The sequence below is a fragment of the Corapipo altera genome, unplaced genomic scaffold, assembly GCF_003945725.1.
Source record: "Corapipo altera isolate COAL_440 unplaced genomic scaffold, ASM394572v1 65, whole genome shotgun sequence".
Lineage (NCBI taxonomy): Eukaryota > Metazoa > Chordata > Aves > Passeriformes > Pipridae > Corapipo > Corapipo altera.
Genome location: NW_020884891.1, coordinates 34055 through 51169, shown reverse-complemented (window position 1 = coordinate 51169; position 17115 = coordinate 34055). Strand labels below are relative to the sequence as shown.

Genomic DNA, 17115 nt, shown 5'->3' with positions numbered 1-17115 from the left:
TTCTGTGATTCCAGGCTTCACAGACCTCAACACAGCCATTCCTACACAGCTTTTTCCCATATTTTCTTTAGTGCCCTCACATCCCTGAGCACCTCACCAAACACATGTTGGAGTCAGGATTAGCCCCCATGAAATGAAAATCGCTCGGGCTGCGGAGCGGGAAGTGGGATATTATTCTTCATCCTGAACTGAAATATTAGAAGCTGCCTCCTGAATTATACTCTGGGGTTACCAGGCTCTAATTGAGATTGAAATCGGGCCACTATTTTTGGTACAGCCTGGAAAGCTCCGGGTCTTATTCCCATCTGTGCCGGGGGAAATCCCCACCCATCATCTCAAATTCTGCTCTGCCTGCACCTTGGGGGTGAGGAGAACCTTCCCAGCCCCTTCCTCCCAAAATAATGATAAATGACAGCTCCTCGCCAAGGGGGAGGGTGGGAAGGGGCTGCTCCCCCCAGAAGCTGATTGACAGGTGGGGTCAGGGTGGGGGGAGCGTTTGCTGGACCCTGTCAGATCCCAGGGAGCTGCTGACAGCTCCCACCACACTTCACTTCCTTCCCTCCCTGGCCAGATTTGTGCTGCCATACAGAGGGAGGGAGATAAACTCTGCTCTAAGAGCAGCCTGGAGTGAAAAAGCCACCCCAAAACAACAATGTGCTTCTTTAAATGTAATTGTTTTATTCTGCAGGTGATGTCTAGGTGGTTTGGATTTCTCTGGAGGGACAATTAGTGATGATTCCCAACACTTTGAAATATTAGAGCAACATTGATGGGACTTTCCATTCCTCAAGCTGCAGCAAAACATGTTCATGAACAGGTGATTAGCAACCAGCTCAGAAATTTGATTATTGACCAGGAGAAGCAATATTGGGATATTCCTGGTGTGGGATTGGAATGTTCCTGGTGTGGGATGAGTCTCCTGCAGCTGCTGGGCTGGTGGTGGCAGAGGAACACTGTGAGCAGCTCTTGGTTTCTCATCCAAGTGCGATTTAGAGATGCCAGAAGGACATGGACACTGTGCACAGCCTCCAGCTGCTTCCAGAGCAGCAGAAATCCCTCGGGAGTGCACTCCATGGGTGTATATGTTATATATTATAGACAGCTTGGTGTTAATATGCTGTGATGGAAAGAGCAGAAGAGCTTCCTGAAGGAGATTCACCAGGGGATTCATGGAGCTGCTGCCTTTAGGACTGTCCTGCTGTTGGCAGCAAGAGTCAAACAAGAAGTTGATTTTAAATTAATAACTCACAGTAGTCAGAGAGTTGAATCTTCTACTAGTTTGGTGAATTAGGAGATGAAATAATATGACATGTTCAGATCAAGGAACCAAGGAGGGGTTTCTTCCAAGCCTGCCCCAGGTGATTTGTACTTCCACGCTGAAGGAATTGCCAACATCGCTGTGTTTGAGCTCAGTTCTGCTCACACTGGGGGTGATTTTGGGCAGTTCTGACCATTTACAGTTCAGGAGCACCAGGAAAAGGGAAGGTTCCAGGGAGACCTTAGAGCCTCTTCCAGTGCCTAAAGGGGCTCCAGGAGAGCTGAAGAGGAGCTTGGGACAAGAGCCTGGAGGGACAGGCCAAGGGGGAATGGCTTCCCACTGCCAGAGGACAGGGTCAGATGGGATATTGGGAAGGAATTCTTCCCTGTGACGGTAGGGAGGCCCTGGCCCAGGTTGCCCAGAGAAGCTGTGGCTGCCCCTGGATCCCTGGAAGTGTCCGAGGACAGGTTGGAGCAACCAGGTTTAGTGAAGAGGGCAGGAGGTGGAACAAGATAAGCTTTAAGGTCCCTACCAACCCAACCCATCCTGAGGTTTCGGTGTCCAGGGAGCAGCACGGGGTGAAATCCCGTGGGTTGTGTCTGGGAGCACTGGAAAAACGCACAAATTAGGAACAAGCTGTTTCTTTACACTCCTGAGGCGCTGACGGTGCAGGGCTGGACATGGAGGGACACATGAAACAAATTACCAAATTGCAGCTCTGCCCCCCTCCCCCCCCTCTGGCCCCCCCGGGCTCTCCCCATCCCGGGATCGATTTGCAGACACATGTCAGGAGCCGGCTCCGCAGCCCCGGCATTTCCCGGCGGAGCCGGGCAGGGGTGTCGCCTTGCAAGGAAAACACGGGGCAGGTGCAGGCGCTGGGAATGGAGCCCCTCGGAACGAACAACCTGAGAGAATTTGATTTAGCTCAGCTCATCGATCGGTGCAAACAAGCAGAAGTATGTTGGGTTGAGATGATTAAATATGATCAAGCCTCTTTTTTTTTTTTTTTTTTTTTTTATTGAAAGTGGTGAAAAATTCCAAAGGCATGAGCGAGGAATTAATGTGCAGCTTATAAACATGCTGCGGGGAAAGGCAGGGGGAAGCAAACAAGCCCCAAAATAGATTTATCTCCAAATGTCCCAGGAAGCCAAGGAATTTGCTGCTATAAACACAGGAATTGGAACTGGCCACATGAAACAAAGCTCCGCTTCCAGTGGCACCTGGGGACAGCAAGATGGGAGTAATTCCTCCCTAATGAAGATATTGAGATGTGTCCGAGGCTTTCTGCTGCCTGGGAATAGGGAGATGAAGTTCCAGAGGGGCTCTGCTGGAGGAGAAACCCCCTGTTTCAAGCAAACCCTTTGCTGTGTTATCTGTTTAATGTGTTGCACACCATTTGTGGCATAAACATTTCCAGTTCATTTTCATTTCATATAGTTGGAGAATCATAAAGACAGAGGGTTATTGGTCACAGCTGCAGCTATGTGGCAAATGCAAACTTGAAGAATTATTCTGTCAAAGAGACAGAGCCAGAGATTATTGGTTTTTTCCCTTACAGTCTTGCCAGCAGTTAAAGTAGGGATTTTATTAAAAATATTCACATAATTAAAATCTATAGTCTTGAAAGCCTTTAGAGGAACTGGAGTTAAAGCAAAATAACACATTTACATTCAGATGGTGTAGGTTTGTAACAATATTGCCTTTGGTCAATAAATTAAATAGAAGGAGGTGTTTTAACTTAAGTCTCATATTTTAAAACATAGGTGGCTTTGAAACCCTCGGTGATTGAGGTAGCTGAGAAATTTCCTTCTGAGAAAAGGTAAATTTGGATCTAGAAATTCATCAGTGATGATTTGGGCGACTGGTGTGTCCTGAGAGGGAGAAATTACTTTTATTCCCCCCACGTGTGGTTTAACAGCCAGGGCCCGGCTTTTCAGCCGTTGTCCATCAGTGTGATGGATCATCCTTCCCTTCTCTCACTTCCCAAACCCCGGCTGGAACAGAGGATTTTCCCAAACCCAACAGCCGCCCAGCGCCGTTCCTGTTTTCTGCTCTTTTTTTTCATTTTAATTCCTTCTCTCCAGGCTTTGTCCAGTAATAAACAACTGTTCCAATCTGCTGCACTGATCAAAAGAAATGTTTTAATCAGTCCCAGGCAGAATCTTATGCTATTATGTTATCACTGGAGCAAATCATCAAAAATACAAAACAAAAATATCGCTTTAATACACTCCAGATCAGGAATGTCTTGAAGGAACTCGCCTTCCTCACAGGTGTGTCCTATTTTAAGAAAAAGGAGGAAGAATGGAAGCGTGGGGGCCACGTGGCTGTCGGGGCAGGAATGTCAGGATCAAAACTGACCAAGCTCAATTTCACCAAATAAAACACTTTCTCCAGCCCAGGGGATGTTTTCATTTTTTTTTTTTTAAGCTGACAAATTACCTGAAAATCTGCTCTCTGTGTTTTCACCTGCTGAGGAGCAAATCCACAGGGAGAGCCGTGGGACACCGACCATCCCTGCTATCTCCGAGCCATGGCTCTGGTGGGGGATGCAACTCCAAGGAGCCCCAGAAGATTTGGATACAATTTCCCACTGAGACTCTGAGCAGGGTCTGGATCTGATGTGGGGTGATAGGAGATGCCAGTGGATGCAGGAGCATCCCTGTACCACGAACCTGAGGCGGGATGGACAACAGAGGTATCTCCATCTCCTCCGAAAAATTTTGGCTTGGACAGAGCTGGATCTCATTCCCATCCTTTGCTCTGTTCTGTGTCCAGGAGACCTACCCAGTGAAATTCCTCCTTTTTATGGCTCATTATGGCTCCTGGATCCAGATGCAGGAATGATACTCAAAACCAATTTAGAAATAAGTGGTCTGTCGGTCATTTGGGAAGCTCCAGTTTGGAGCAGGGTGCTCTGGCTGTCTCACCAGCCAGACCTGGCAACCACCCTGCTTGGATCAGGAGCTGACATGATGCGTTCCCAGATGGAACATGCTGGACTAAGTTTGTACATGTTGGACTAAGGAAATCCTGACTCTTCACAGGATCCTCAAAATGGGGGAAAGAGCTGGGCAGAGGAAAGAGATCCTCGCTGGCACATGTGGCTCAAACACCTCCCAAACCCATTTCATGGACTAATGGAATGGTTTGAGTTGGAAGGGACATTAAAGCTCATCCAGTTCCAACCCCAGCCATGGGCAGGGACACCTCCCACTAGCCCAGGTTGCTCCAAGCCCCGTCCAACCTGGCCTTGGACACTTTCAGGGATGGGGCAGCCACAGCTTCTCTGGGCAACCTGTGCCAGGGCCTCTCCACCCTCACAGGAAAGGATTTCTTCCTAATTCTTTGACCAATAATTTAACTAAAAACCATCTCAGACAGTGGGGACATCAGTTTGGGAAGGAGGGATGGCACCAAGGGTGAAGCACCTGGACCTGTTCAAACCCAGGTGAACTCTGCCGTGTCCTCCCCTTCCCATCACATCCCTCGAGAGCTTCTCATTTGCAATTCCAAGGTCCAGCACAAGAAGTGTCAGCCCGGCCAAAGCACAAAGGCTTTGGAAATGTTGGGGTTTGTTTGAGCTGGGAATGAAGTTTGGGGCTATACTTTACTTTGATTTGATTTAATCTCGAAAATCTCCAGGACACAGAGTTGTATTTCTTCTACCAGCCTAAATTCTCAGATTCTGGTAGTTTTGAGAAGCAAAGCAAAGGAGGCTGATGTTATCCATTAGAAGAGCCCAGATAGAGACATTATCCTGCTTTTATGAAAGCCAAAGGCCAAATTCATATTTATTTGAGCTGCAGCAGGATCTGGCTTATGTCCTGGACATTACAACATACTGTTTCAATCTATTTTTATTAGCAATATCGATAACGTTGGGAGAAATACGATACAGGAAATAGCTTATCAACTTCGATTAATTTTACAGTGAGACTTTTAACGAAGATAAAAGAAGAATTCAGCAAAGTGCTGAACCTAAAATTGTTGTTGGTGGATGGAGATGTGAGGTACCTGCACATCCTGAGCGGGACAGCTGGATATTGAGCTACCCTGTTTTTATCTCCATGGAAGAAAAATACTAATCAAATTTTATGAAGACCTTTAGTTCTCCTGTTTAAGTTTATTAACACTTTCAGACATAGCGATTTGCTGCAAGAAATGCAGGTATTGTAAACTTCAGTTAAGTCTGTTTATTGTGCACAGACTCTGGTTATAAAGCCCATGGTAAATATTCATAGCGAAAGACATGTGAAATGCTTTTGCTGCAGGGAAAAACCCCCCACTAATTCCAGCCCCAAAATCTCTAGAGGATGGGGGCTGGACTCACTTGAAGGTGCCTTTGAGTATCCCCACAGCTTTGGAGACTCCACTCCTTGTGCTCCATTGCCTGATATTAATTCTTAATACTAATTCACTATGTTTCTGTATGTGAACCATTTAGCACTTGAAATGTTGATTTATATCTGCATTTATGCTCTTTTTAAAGTTTAAAATGGCAGGAGGACTTCGTGGTGCCACTAAGGATAAACCAGTCCAGCCTCCTGGATTGCTTCATCTTGTCCTGGTGTTGAAGACACCCATGAAACAAAATCCCACCCTCAAAATTGTCCAAACTGCCTTAAACACACAGTGTGTTTAAAGCAATGTAGGATGGAAGTTGATAGTTAAAACCACCAAGTGCTTGGGTACAGCACTCAGTGATCACTTGCCCACAGTGAGCTGGGCGCAGCCAGGGCAGAATCATGGATCAAATCCACCCAAACCTGACTAAAAAAGGGTTTGTTTGCTGTTTCCAGGCTGCTGGTCCATGGGGAAGGGAGGCAGCAGCCTGCTCCAATGGACCAGTGGCCAAAGCTGAAGGCACCATCCATCCTCAGAGCATCATCTGAGTAATTGCAAGGGTAACTCCAAGTCACCACACAAGTCCATGACTCTTTTCCTCCCCTTAGAGCCCCGTTTATTTGCAGGCCTGACTGGAAGCAGATGGACCTGTCAGGGCCGGCTCAGGCAGGTGAGTGGAGGGTGGATGAGCTGCTAAGTGCTCCCAGCTGCTGGGCAGGGCCTGGAGGAAATTGTTGGAGCTGGGACCCAGCTCTGAGGTGAGATCTGGAGCCAGTGCCAAGAAGGAAAAAGTGAATTTCTCCAAAAAGCCATTCTCTAAAACCTGAAAGAGCGAGACTTTTGAAATAAGAGAAAATGCCTGAAAATATCTGGAAAAAAAGCATCTAATATATCCTCAGACTTCAGAGAGCCAGAAGCCATCCTCAGCCCCTGCCCCCATCTCTGCTTTTGTTCAGGATCTGCCTCCTTAGACAGCAAGTATTATTTTTCCAGGGCTTTCTCTGTTATCACCGGTGTTTCCTTCTCCAGAAAGGTCTTGACTTCTACTCACTGGTTTGTGTCATTTGATTTATAAGCTCAAGGGGTCCTTCTCAAAACCTGGACTCCTTCTTGTACTTAATTGCTACAATAAACTGAAATCTTTGTGCTTTAGGAGAAACAATCTGGGAGGAAATTGTTTGATGTATGGAAGTAGACAGCAGGCCCTTCTTGGGAATGTCACTGCAGGGACATGGTAGAGAAGTGGGTTTATAAATAACTGCAAAATTCAGGAACTCCACGAGCTCAGGGAGAGCAGAGCTCTATTAAGCATGAACAGCTTGTAGGGCAATACCCAACATCTGCAAAAGTCCTCACAGCCAGTGGAATTCCCAACGGCCCCAACTGCTGCATCCACTGGCTTTAACTCCCTGGGATCAGAGTGAGTCCCATGGAAAGGGACGCCTGGAGCTTGCATCCCAAAATGCAAATAAACCAGTCAAAGAAACAGTGATTAACAAGCCAGAGGTTTTATTCACATTACAAGGAAGGTGGTTTTCCTTTTCCTTTTTGAAATTATTGGGTAAAAAGAAAATTATAAAATTCCTTCAGTGTGTAAATGCCAAGGAATGAGGCATTACTTGTGGCACTGCAAAACATGATCCCAACCACCACGTGCTTGGAGCACAACCCCATAGGAGCTGAGGGATGCACCCCCTGCACCCAGAATCCAAAATCCATCCAGGGCTTGGAGAGCTGCCACAGATAATTTTGCAATTATCTGTACCTCTTCTGTAGCTTTCTGAGCCGTTTTCCCAAAGAGTCACCATAGATTTTGTGTATCTTTGGGACAACCAGACACTCAAAACTAAGAGGAAAGGACACGTAAATATTGCAGACTCATCTGGTTCCAATAGTGTGTGTTTACATATTAATGTGCAATACAAATTTGTAAACATGAGCTTTTGAAACGTTTGTAGGAACCGATACCGGCCTTTTCCCTTTCTGTAGCTTTATTGGAACAACATGTCCCCGGGCCCAGCCACACATGGACATCGTTTCCACACTGGATGCATTTCAAATGGTCTGGGTGCTTATTTGTTCTGCTCTATCTTGCCATCCAATCCTCGTTTGCTTTGCATAATTGTGATACAAATTATCATCTAATTACAGCCCAAACCTCGGCAGATCGAATGCAAACCGAGGTGCTTCGATCGGGAAAAGCGACATCCGACGCTCCCTCCACGCCTTTGGCTCCCCCTTGATGGATGTATTAAATCTGGGTGAAACTGGAGAGCAAAACTGCACTTTGATTAAAAACGTTATTGCTGGGGTTTTTTTTTCTCCTTGGATTTTAAATCAACCCCTCGTGACTGAGCACTGAGTCCATCCCATATCCCGGCCGGAGTATGGACGTGACACCCTTAGTACGACCAGTTTTATTTGCTAAGTGCTATAAATGGGGTCAGATATTCCCAAATAACTTCCAGCTCCTCTTGAGAAAGGTCAAATGACTAATAGCTGAGCATGTTTAGCAAGTTTAATCCCTAAAAAAACCCCTTTGATTACTTCCCCCCGTTCCCACTTAAAAATAGCACCATAATACTGGGTAACTGGGAACTTTGAAATTGCCACAAATTTTCAAATAACGTTTGTGGGAGGAAACACAAAGCAGCACATGCGTAATTGTATTTACAGGCACATGGTCCTGCTGTAAATATCACCCTTGGTTCCCCCAGCTGCACATTTAATAACTAATATTTATTATTTTGTCTTACTCTCTCAAGTTCTGCCACTCGCCTCCCAGCAGTGGCTGTTTTACAAAGCACCCTGGGAATGTAGTGTGGAGATTAACTGGTGGTTTGGGCACAGTTTTTCTCAAATAGGTAAAATCATCCGTGTTAACATGTGAGCCATTCAGCTGAATCATTGCTGTGGGTGTGGAAAATATGGGTCAGGGAGCATTGGCTGGTCTAAGGTGACCACAGTGGCAAAGGACAGAGAGCTACAACTGCCTGAAAACACCACCAACATCCTTCTCATTAGTTGCAGTGATTTTTGGAAGTATAAACCCAGGAGATAAAGGCAAAGGGAATGGAAATAAACCTCAGATAACCTGGATCAGACAGTGCCTCTCAAGCCACGATGACCTTTTGTATGGACAAATTGATATTTATGGATTTTCCTGAAGAGCATCCAGACTGTGGCACCCATGGGACACGCTCATACCTTGCAGGGAGCAGGCTCTGGGTGTGTTTTCCAAGCTGCTGTGATGAGGGAGGGTGGCAAACCCCATGATCCCACAGGACCCATGAAGGCGCCTCGAAACCCAACCCAATTCCACTGGAATCAGCAGAGCATCGTTCTTGGTGGAGCAAATCACCACACTAAAAATATCCATTCAACTCATTATCAGCCACGTTTTTAACCAGCCACTGATTTACTGGGTTACAGCTCATGGCCAGCAGCTCTGGAATATCTTACGCAACTGCGAGGATTTGGAAAATTGGAAGTTCTCCGTTGCACAAATCCATGACTGAGCTGGAAGAGCCTTCCAGAGTACAACCACATGTTGGGGCTGGGAGGTGGTCACTCAGCCCATGGGGAGCTGGACACAGTCTGTCCAGGCCCAGCAGTGGATTTGCCATGGGAATTCAGTCACCACCGAAGATGAGGGACAGCTTGGAAATAAGGACTCCCAAAGGAAAACAGAAGTTTCTTCTTTTTTTTTTTTTTTTAAAAAAAAACAGTGAGATAAACTGCTAAAAAACAGCACGAGAAAGCAGGTTTGTTCATTTTTACAGACCATTTAGCACAGCCCACTATTTCATACTGGTATCTATGAACTGGGGGCTCTATGAACACCCAAAGCAGGAAAATTAGGGAAAATGACGCTGTCTGAATTTTAGCAAAGTCTCATGAAAGTCAAAGTGTGACTTTTTGTTATTTTAACAGCTTTTAATATTGCTTGTTCTGTTCTTAATTTGTTGTCTGTTATGAATGAAAATAAAAGCCAAACTCTGATATCAGTTTTGAGTCTTAAACCTGCACCTAATCCCTCTATAATATTGTGTTTGTAAATACAGGATTAATCCCAAAATGTGGCTGGTCCCTGTCAAGCATTATTTTCCCATCTCTGCCACATATCAAGTAATAAATTTGACTTTACATAGAGACTGAACATTGATCAAATAAAGAATAAAAACCTGTGTCCTGATTTATTGTGAGTTATACTGTGCCCTTGAGAGCTGCAGATTATTTACAGGAATAACAAGAATATCCACAGGTTACAATAAAACAGACAGGACTTTTGGAAGGAATTGAAAATCTCATGTTCCGGGGCCTGTGGAGTTGTAACTCTCCATAAAGGATCTGTGTTCTCCATGGGACTAAGCCAGGAGCATCCTTTCCCCTTCCCTTGGACACAGGCTCATCAATGTGATCTGAGGTGGATCTTCTGGGGCTGAGAGCACTGGGTAGGAAAAGTGTCCTGCAGGGCTCTTGGAGGTGTTTCATCCCACACAGCTCTCCAAGATGGATCCTCCAGGTCCCTCGGCATGGATCCATTTTGCCGTGGGAGGGATGTGTGACCCTCATCCCTGTTGTTCCCACCACGCTGTCAGTGCCAGTGCTGCTGGAGGGCTGGGCCTGGAGAGGCTCTTGAGCACCCTCCTCCCCACGTGGTAGGAACACATCCATCTTTCATCCTGCCTCTCTTTACCCTGGCAGCAGACACTTGAATTTACATCCTGGAGAAAAGGCACTTTCATGTCATTAATTAGGACCCGTTAGAGCCAAGGGAACTTGAGAGCACACTCGAGCATTTGGCCAAATGCAGCTCCTTTGCTGACTCCAGGTCTTGGATAGTCCCTTTGAAATTAAGGATGAAACTGGAGTAGGTGAGCATCAGCTCCCCAGGGATAAAACTGGAGTGAGTGAGCAGCAGCTCCTCAGGACTCTGAGCTGATTAAAGGCAAGTGAGAGAGAGAAAACATATTTGTAGAAATACAGATGCCTCCAGTCCCACTTGAGAGTGCAATTATCAAAAAGGTGACTGTATAGTTTGCTCTCAACCTACAACCGTGACATAAACAGGATCAAAAGGGATCACTTGGCTGTGGGTCATCTCAGACTGTCCATGCTCCAAGATCTTGCACCCTTCCGAATCCTCTACCCTCCCGACACCACGACACACCTGCCCACAAAAGAAAGGGTTAAAAGCCTGGACATTCCTCTCCTGTACCACGAAGTGTTTCAGAGTCAATAACTAACAAGTTCACGGGTATGAAAGGAAGGAAGGACTTGCTTTACATATCAATGCTTAGGAATATTCTGTGATTCCACTAAAGGCAGTGGTTAACTGTGGGGTGCCAGTTGGAGTGGTGACATCTGCCCTCGCTCAGAGCGGCCGGGACGCTGTCACTCCCTTTGAAATGGCCTCCTGCATTCATCAGTCTGGATGGTACAGAGAAGTTATAACCATACAGGCCATATGGAGGATGTAAAGAACAATTAAGTGCTTCCCGAGCAATGGGACTTGATGGGAAAATGTTTCCAGATGCATGTAATCCATACAGCATTTGACCAGCAGAGCCGGGCACTTGCAGGCACTGAGTGTTTAAGTCTTCGGCTTTGGCGCTTTTCAGGTTGGTTATGCCGAGGGAGGACAGTTTGGGCACATCCACCGTGAAGTGGGGTAAGAAGTGTGGGTTGGTGCCTCCCAGCTTTTTGTGGCTTGGAAAGATGAGAGACTGTTGTCTTAAGAAGCTCGTAGGGCAGATCTTGTAGTAGAGAGGCACGCTGAGGTTGGGCAGGAAGGTCTCAGGGCACGACACACCGATGTTGCTCCCTGGCAGGTGGAACGTGGGAGGGGAACACGAGGGAGAGAGCAGGGGGTTCAGAGGAGAGGGGGTCCCACCACTGGAGGTCACCGGGGAAGAGCTGGAGCTCCCACCTGAAAAGGAAAACAGAAATCATCCAGGCTGGGCTGGCTGGTGTCCACAGTCAAGGGACCCTTGGGTGTCCACAGCCAAGGAATCCTCTGAGGACTCCTGCTCCCACTCCATGTCTCCCTGCTGCCAGTGTCCATCCAAGCACAAACTCACTCCAAAAACCAGCTCCTGGAAAACAAGAAGATCTATCCATAAATTACTTGTTGATGTTACATGGCACTACTTCAAGAACAATATTCACGCATGGACTTCATTCCATGGACTGCGACCACTGCGAAGTCCAGTTCCACGCACCCGATGGATCCGTACCTGGCTGTGCAACTGATAACCTTCCCCTCTTACACACACCATGGCTAGTTCAGCTTCCCTATTTTTCATGCAAATTCCAGACAGCTTTTTCCCCTTGGATATAAGAACAAAAAAGCATATTCAGCCTGATGGAGAATTTTCTGTACCTTCCTGCTCACAGGAATTGACTCATTTCACTTGGCTTCCCAAGCAATTTGAAATGTAGCCCTGAATGCTATCGGTGTCTCGAGAATCTTAAACCCACACGTCATTTTAACATTCCCCTTTCTGAAAGGGATGAATGAACACTTTCAGAATTTGGTAGAAAAGCAACACCAAGGAGCAAAGCTGAGGTAGGGATGAGATGGCTGCTCTGAGGTGGGGATGGTGCTCCAGGGCAGCCAGTTCTGGTGCTACACAGATGTTGGTTTGATCTCCTGCCGGTAAGGAGCTGTGTGTCCGCTGCACAGTCATTACCAAATCCTTCCAGAGGGTTTCTTTTTCTCCCCCTTTGTTTTAATTTCTTACCAAAGTGACTGGGAAAGGAAAGAAGGGAATGTGGATCCATTTGTGCTACGTGTCTTCCCCTATTTATGCTGAATTCCAAGCGATGCACTGCCTGGATGTGATCTGATCGGAATTCATGTGCAACCAGCGACCCGGAATCGGCTGTAAAACCCCACCACTGTAAAATCAAACTGACATCTAAGGTTTAGCAAACCTTAAAAGACCTTAAAAAAACCCACAAAGATTTTGGACGTGGTGCAAATTAATTTCCTCTCCCACATCAGCACCCAGGCTCAGGAATCCAGGGAGGTTTTGTGCCCTGAGGATCTCACCCTTCCCAGCTGATGTCAGTGGGGCTTCAGTCCTGACACCAGCAGGGCAGGATCCAGTCCTTTCCCAATATACACATCCTGATGCCCTCCAGGAATCAGGGACTTTGGATTATGGAGAATAATGTGACTGAGTCGATATTTGTGAGTGGGAGGCAGTGACTGAATCCCTACGTTGTTGGATCCAGCAGAGCAAACCAGGGGTAGGATTTGCTTTACAGTATCCTAAGCAATATCACCCAACTTCCAGAACAAATCTGGTATTGGGGATTGCAGCAGAGAGGACAGAACAGCTCAATGAGCAGATGTTTTCTGCCCTTTCTGTTATGTTTAAAAATCAAAAGTTTATGGCCAATTCTTTCTTTAGGACGTTGATTGTAATTTCATTTAATTTGCCTCCTGGTTATAGAGCTTTGGGATTTCTATTTTTCAGCTTTTCTTCAGAAATATAATTTTAGCATTAATAGAATTGGAGATTTTGTTATATTTACATCAGTCCAGGAATCTGACCCTGAAAAAAAATACCAATTACATTAAGACAAGTATTAAAAAAAAAAAAAAAATAGAATTTCCAGGTAGCCCAAATATTTTAACATCTGTACAATAATATTTTAGCATCTTTTAGCATTGCAGTTGCTGTTGCCTCATTCCCCACTGCAGCTCCTCCACCAGTTCCTCTCGCCAGTGCTGGCAAACGGGTTCAAAAGGGGCTTTTTGAATAAAATATTTTGTAGATATAAAATTTTTATTACTGTTATTATTACTATTATTATTATAGTCGTTAACATCAATAATAAAATTACTATTACTACTACTAATAATGATAATTTAAAAAATCTAATTCTCTCTATAATTGATAAACCTTTTAATTTCTCCCTAGTCCGATTTTTTTGTGCCCCCTTTTCTTCGCCTCCAAAACATGAATTTTTCCTGTGATTTTTTGCAGCAGTTCCCTGCAGACACAGATGTCTTGGTGGGTCCCAAGACTTAGAAGAGTTCCTAACCTAAACGAGACTTAAACCGGCGACTTTAAACCCAAGCTGGAGCCTCCAGCGTGCAAACGAGCTGTTAGGTTTTTTTTCCTTCGGCGCTATGAATAATCAATTTTCAAATATTACTTCCAAAAGTCGTTTTACGGGAAAGGGCTGTAAGGGACGGGTGTGCGCTTGCCAGGATGAGAGAGAACATTTTCCCTTAAAACTTTCCCCTCTTTCCTGCGTTTCAGTGGGACTGCTGCATCCTAATAACAGATAATTTTCTTTTCTGTTGCATAACGCGTTTGTCGGCGCAGAAGCCGCCGCTGCAGAAGACACCGGCCGTCACTATTCCCACGTTTTTAGCTGATATTCCTAAACCGGTTGGAAGCAATTAGTGGAACAGGATCAAAGTCGTAACAACCCGACTCCAAATTAGCCTCCTACACACTCACAGATTTTTTTTTTTCTACCCATCTCACTCTGATTGCAGCCGGGGGCTGGGGCAGCGCCGTCATCCTGCTCTTCCCGCTCCTCTCAACGATTTGCACAGGAATTTTGTCCAAACCCACGCGGTATTAAATCCCCACACGGCGAACGGTTCGTTTTCTGGACCCACCGCGTCATCCTGGTGGTTTGAGCCCCGCGGGGAGCCCCGAGCCCGCGGGAGGGGCAATGGACAGGACTTACCGTGGCTGTCTGCGCCGAAAGCCTTGAAATCCAGGGCGAGGGGCGGCCGCCACGGGTAGGAATCCAGGAGCCCATCCAGGACCCCCCTGCGGGGGGACAGCGGGGTGAAGGCGGTGGGACCGGGGGCTCGGCGGGGCGGGCGGCGCAGCGGCCCCGGCTCTTACCTGTTCCTGCCAGGGTCCCGAAAACCTTTGGCGAAGGGATTCCTGTCGATCTTCAGCTTCGTGATCTGGAGGGTGGGAGCGAAAGGGGCCGTTGGGGCTCGGGGTGAGGAGGGACCGGCCATCGGGGCTCTCCGTCACCCTCGTTCCCGTCCCGTCGGTGCTCTCCATCCCCACAACCCCCGGGTACCGTCGCAGCTCTCCATCCTCTCGGCCGGTTCTCCGTACCTTCGGGGCCCTCCCTCCCCCCCCCCCCATTCCCCGTCCCGTCGGGGCCCCCCGCCCCCCCATCCCCCGTACCTGCTGGTTCTGGTAGGCCGTCACGGTGGTGAACTCGGTCTCCTGGAAGGAGAAGGTCTGCACCCCCTCGGCCGGCAGCGACTGTATCTGCGCTAGATCGAAGCGAGAATCCTGGGCGATAATGTGGACGCGGGGCTTGTACTTGTGCATGGACTGCAGGATGATCTGTGCGGGGTGAGAGGCGGCTGAGACCCCGCGGAGGGAGAAGGGCAGGAAGAAAACCCGAGGCGAGAAGTCGGTGAGACCCAGCCCTCAGACCCGGGGCAGGAGGGATCGGCCCCCCACCTTCCCAGCGCTGCCCCTCGGGGTGATGTTCTGCCCCCTTGGGGGGACGTTCTGCCCCCCCGGGGGGATGCTCTGCCCCAGCCCGCCCCCCTCGTCGGGGCTGCCCCACACCTACGTGCCCCTTGTCGTCCATCTCGTTGTTGGTGAGCTTCACCCGGTCGAAGCTGATGATTTGTCTCATCCAGGTCTCCCCCGAGCAGGGGGAGTCGGGGTGGATGTAGAGCCGCGGGGTGATGCACGAATGGTCCGTGTTCCCCGCCACCATCCACTGCGAGCTATGATAGACGTACCTGGCCCGGGCCGGGCGCGGTCAGGCGGCGGAGGGCCCGTCCCCACCTGCCCCCACACCCAGGCACACCTATAGAATCTATAGGTGCGTGCGGGGCTCCCGTGCGACCCAGCGTGTCACGTTCGGCCCCGGCCGGGCCGGAGCGCAGACCGCGGACAGCCGGGCAGGGGGGGACCCGCGTGGGTGTGGGAGCTCCCCGCCCGTCCCTCCTTACCTGTATCTTTTGGAGTCCACCGGGACGACGTCGATGGCGATGTAATATTGCTGCAGCGGATCCAGCCCCTTCACCTTCACCCGCACCGACGGGAACATCCTCCTGCGGGCACAGGGAAGGGGCTGAGCAAGAGCTGCCGCTTACGGGTCGAAAAGGGGGTGGAAAACTATAAACGGGCATCGGCAGGGGAAAAAAAATCGAACTCAACGAAAATAGGGGAAAAAGGGGGCAAACGAAGAAAAATAGCCCAATAGAACAGAAAAACCCCAAACGGCAAAACAAAACAGAAAAAAACCCCAAGAAACAACACACCCCCCCCGCACCCCTAAAAAAAAAATACGGGGGAAAAAAAGAGAAAGAAAATAAAAGGTGACGGAAAAGCAAAGCCCGAGCGAGGCGGCGGGGGGCGGTCAGGGCGGGCCGAGGGGTCGGTACCTGCCGGCCTTGGTGATGATCATCTCGGTGCCGATGTCGTGGAACCTCCTCCAGAGCTCGGAGCCCTGCAGCTCCACCTGCACCCCGGCCGGCCGGGCCTCGGCTCCGGCCTTGGGCCGCTTCTCTGCGGGGAACACAAAGGGGAGGGGGCTGCTCGGGAGGCTGCGGGGGCAGAGGGGCGGCCCTCGCCCCCCGCCGCCCCGGGGTCCCGCCGGTACCGACCCTCCTCGGGGGCTCTGCGGGCCGAGCGGCAGCCGGGGCCGGGCTCCTCATCGCGCCCCTCCGGCACCTTCCTCTTGGCCGAGCGGCCCACCAGGGCTTCCACCGAGAAGGCGTGAGCCCGGGAGCTGAGCGCCATCCCCCCCGGGCTGCCGGGGGTCCCCCCGGGCCGCAGCGGGGCTCAGGCGGGCGGCGGCGGCTCCATCCCGGCCCGCACCCAGCGCCCCTCGCCCGGCCGCCGCACCGCTCCCGTCGGGGGGCAGCGGCCACCGCCAGATCCTCTTGCATCCAACTGAGTCAATAGACGGCTGCAGCCTCCTCTGTTTGTTTTGGAAACTGGTGGGAGCATAAGAAACATTGAGTGACATTTCATGGGAGTAACGGGGAGGGGGGGGAAGGGGAGGGAGGAGAGAGCGGGAGGGGTGTGGGGGTGAGGGGGAAGAGGAGCCGGCCCCGTCTAGGATCAATAAAAGAGTTACTGTTCTCCATTAAATTGTAAAACTCAAAGAAATTTGACATAATTGCACACTAGGGGCCACTTTTCCAACAAAAGTGCAAATAACGTTTAACCAGAAACAGCGCAAAAGGGAAAAAGAAAAAAATAAAAAGAAAAACAAAGAGAGAAAAGGAGAAAATAAAAAGAAAGAAAAAGGGGGGAGGGAGGGGGAAGAAAGAGAAACGGGAGGGAAGTAAAAGCGAAAGGGGAAAAAAAAGGGGATAAAAGAGAGAAGGAGCCGTGCCCCCCCTCTCTGCCCCCACGGACCGGTCACACGCGGCCCCTCCGATGTCCCCGGCACGACAGACCCGGTGCCACCCCTGGGCTGTGACAGCGCCGGGCACGAGTTCCGGCTCGTCTCCCAGTTTTCCTTTGCTTTTCGTTTGTTTGGTT

The 17115-nt window shown here is 49.0% G+C and overlaps 1 protein-coding gene across 2 annotated transcripts; it reads right to left on the bottom strand.

Annotated features, from left to right (window-relative positions):
- Positions 1 to 9339: 9339 nt before the first annotated feature.
- On the bottom strand, positions 9340 to 16449 carry TBX22 (T-box 22). 2 transcript variants are annotated; one of them, XM_027645418.1, is made up of 8 exons: positions 16230 to 16449; positions 16008 to 16131; positions 15573 to 15674; positions 15185 to 15359; positions 14785 to 14949; positions 14488 to 14552; positions 14324 to 14409; positions 9340 to 11537 (listed from the first exon to the last, which is right to left on the bottom strand). In XM_027645418.1, exons 1-8 carry the CDS (start codon positions 16363 to 16365, stop codon positions 10927 to 10929), a joined length of 1464 nt encoding a protein of 487 aa, XP_027501219.1. In that variant the 5' UTR covers positions 16366 to 16449; the 3' UTR covers positions 9340 to 10926. The 2 variants fall into 2 exon arrangements, with proteins under 2 accessions (XP_027501219.1, XP_027501218.1); XM_027645417.1 differs by having other exon boundaries at positions 16008 to 16110; positions 16143 to 16365.
- Positions 16450 to 17115: the final 666 nt, after the last annotated feature.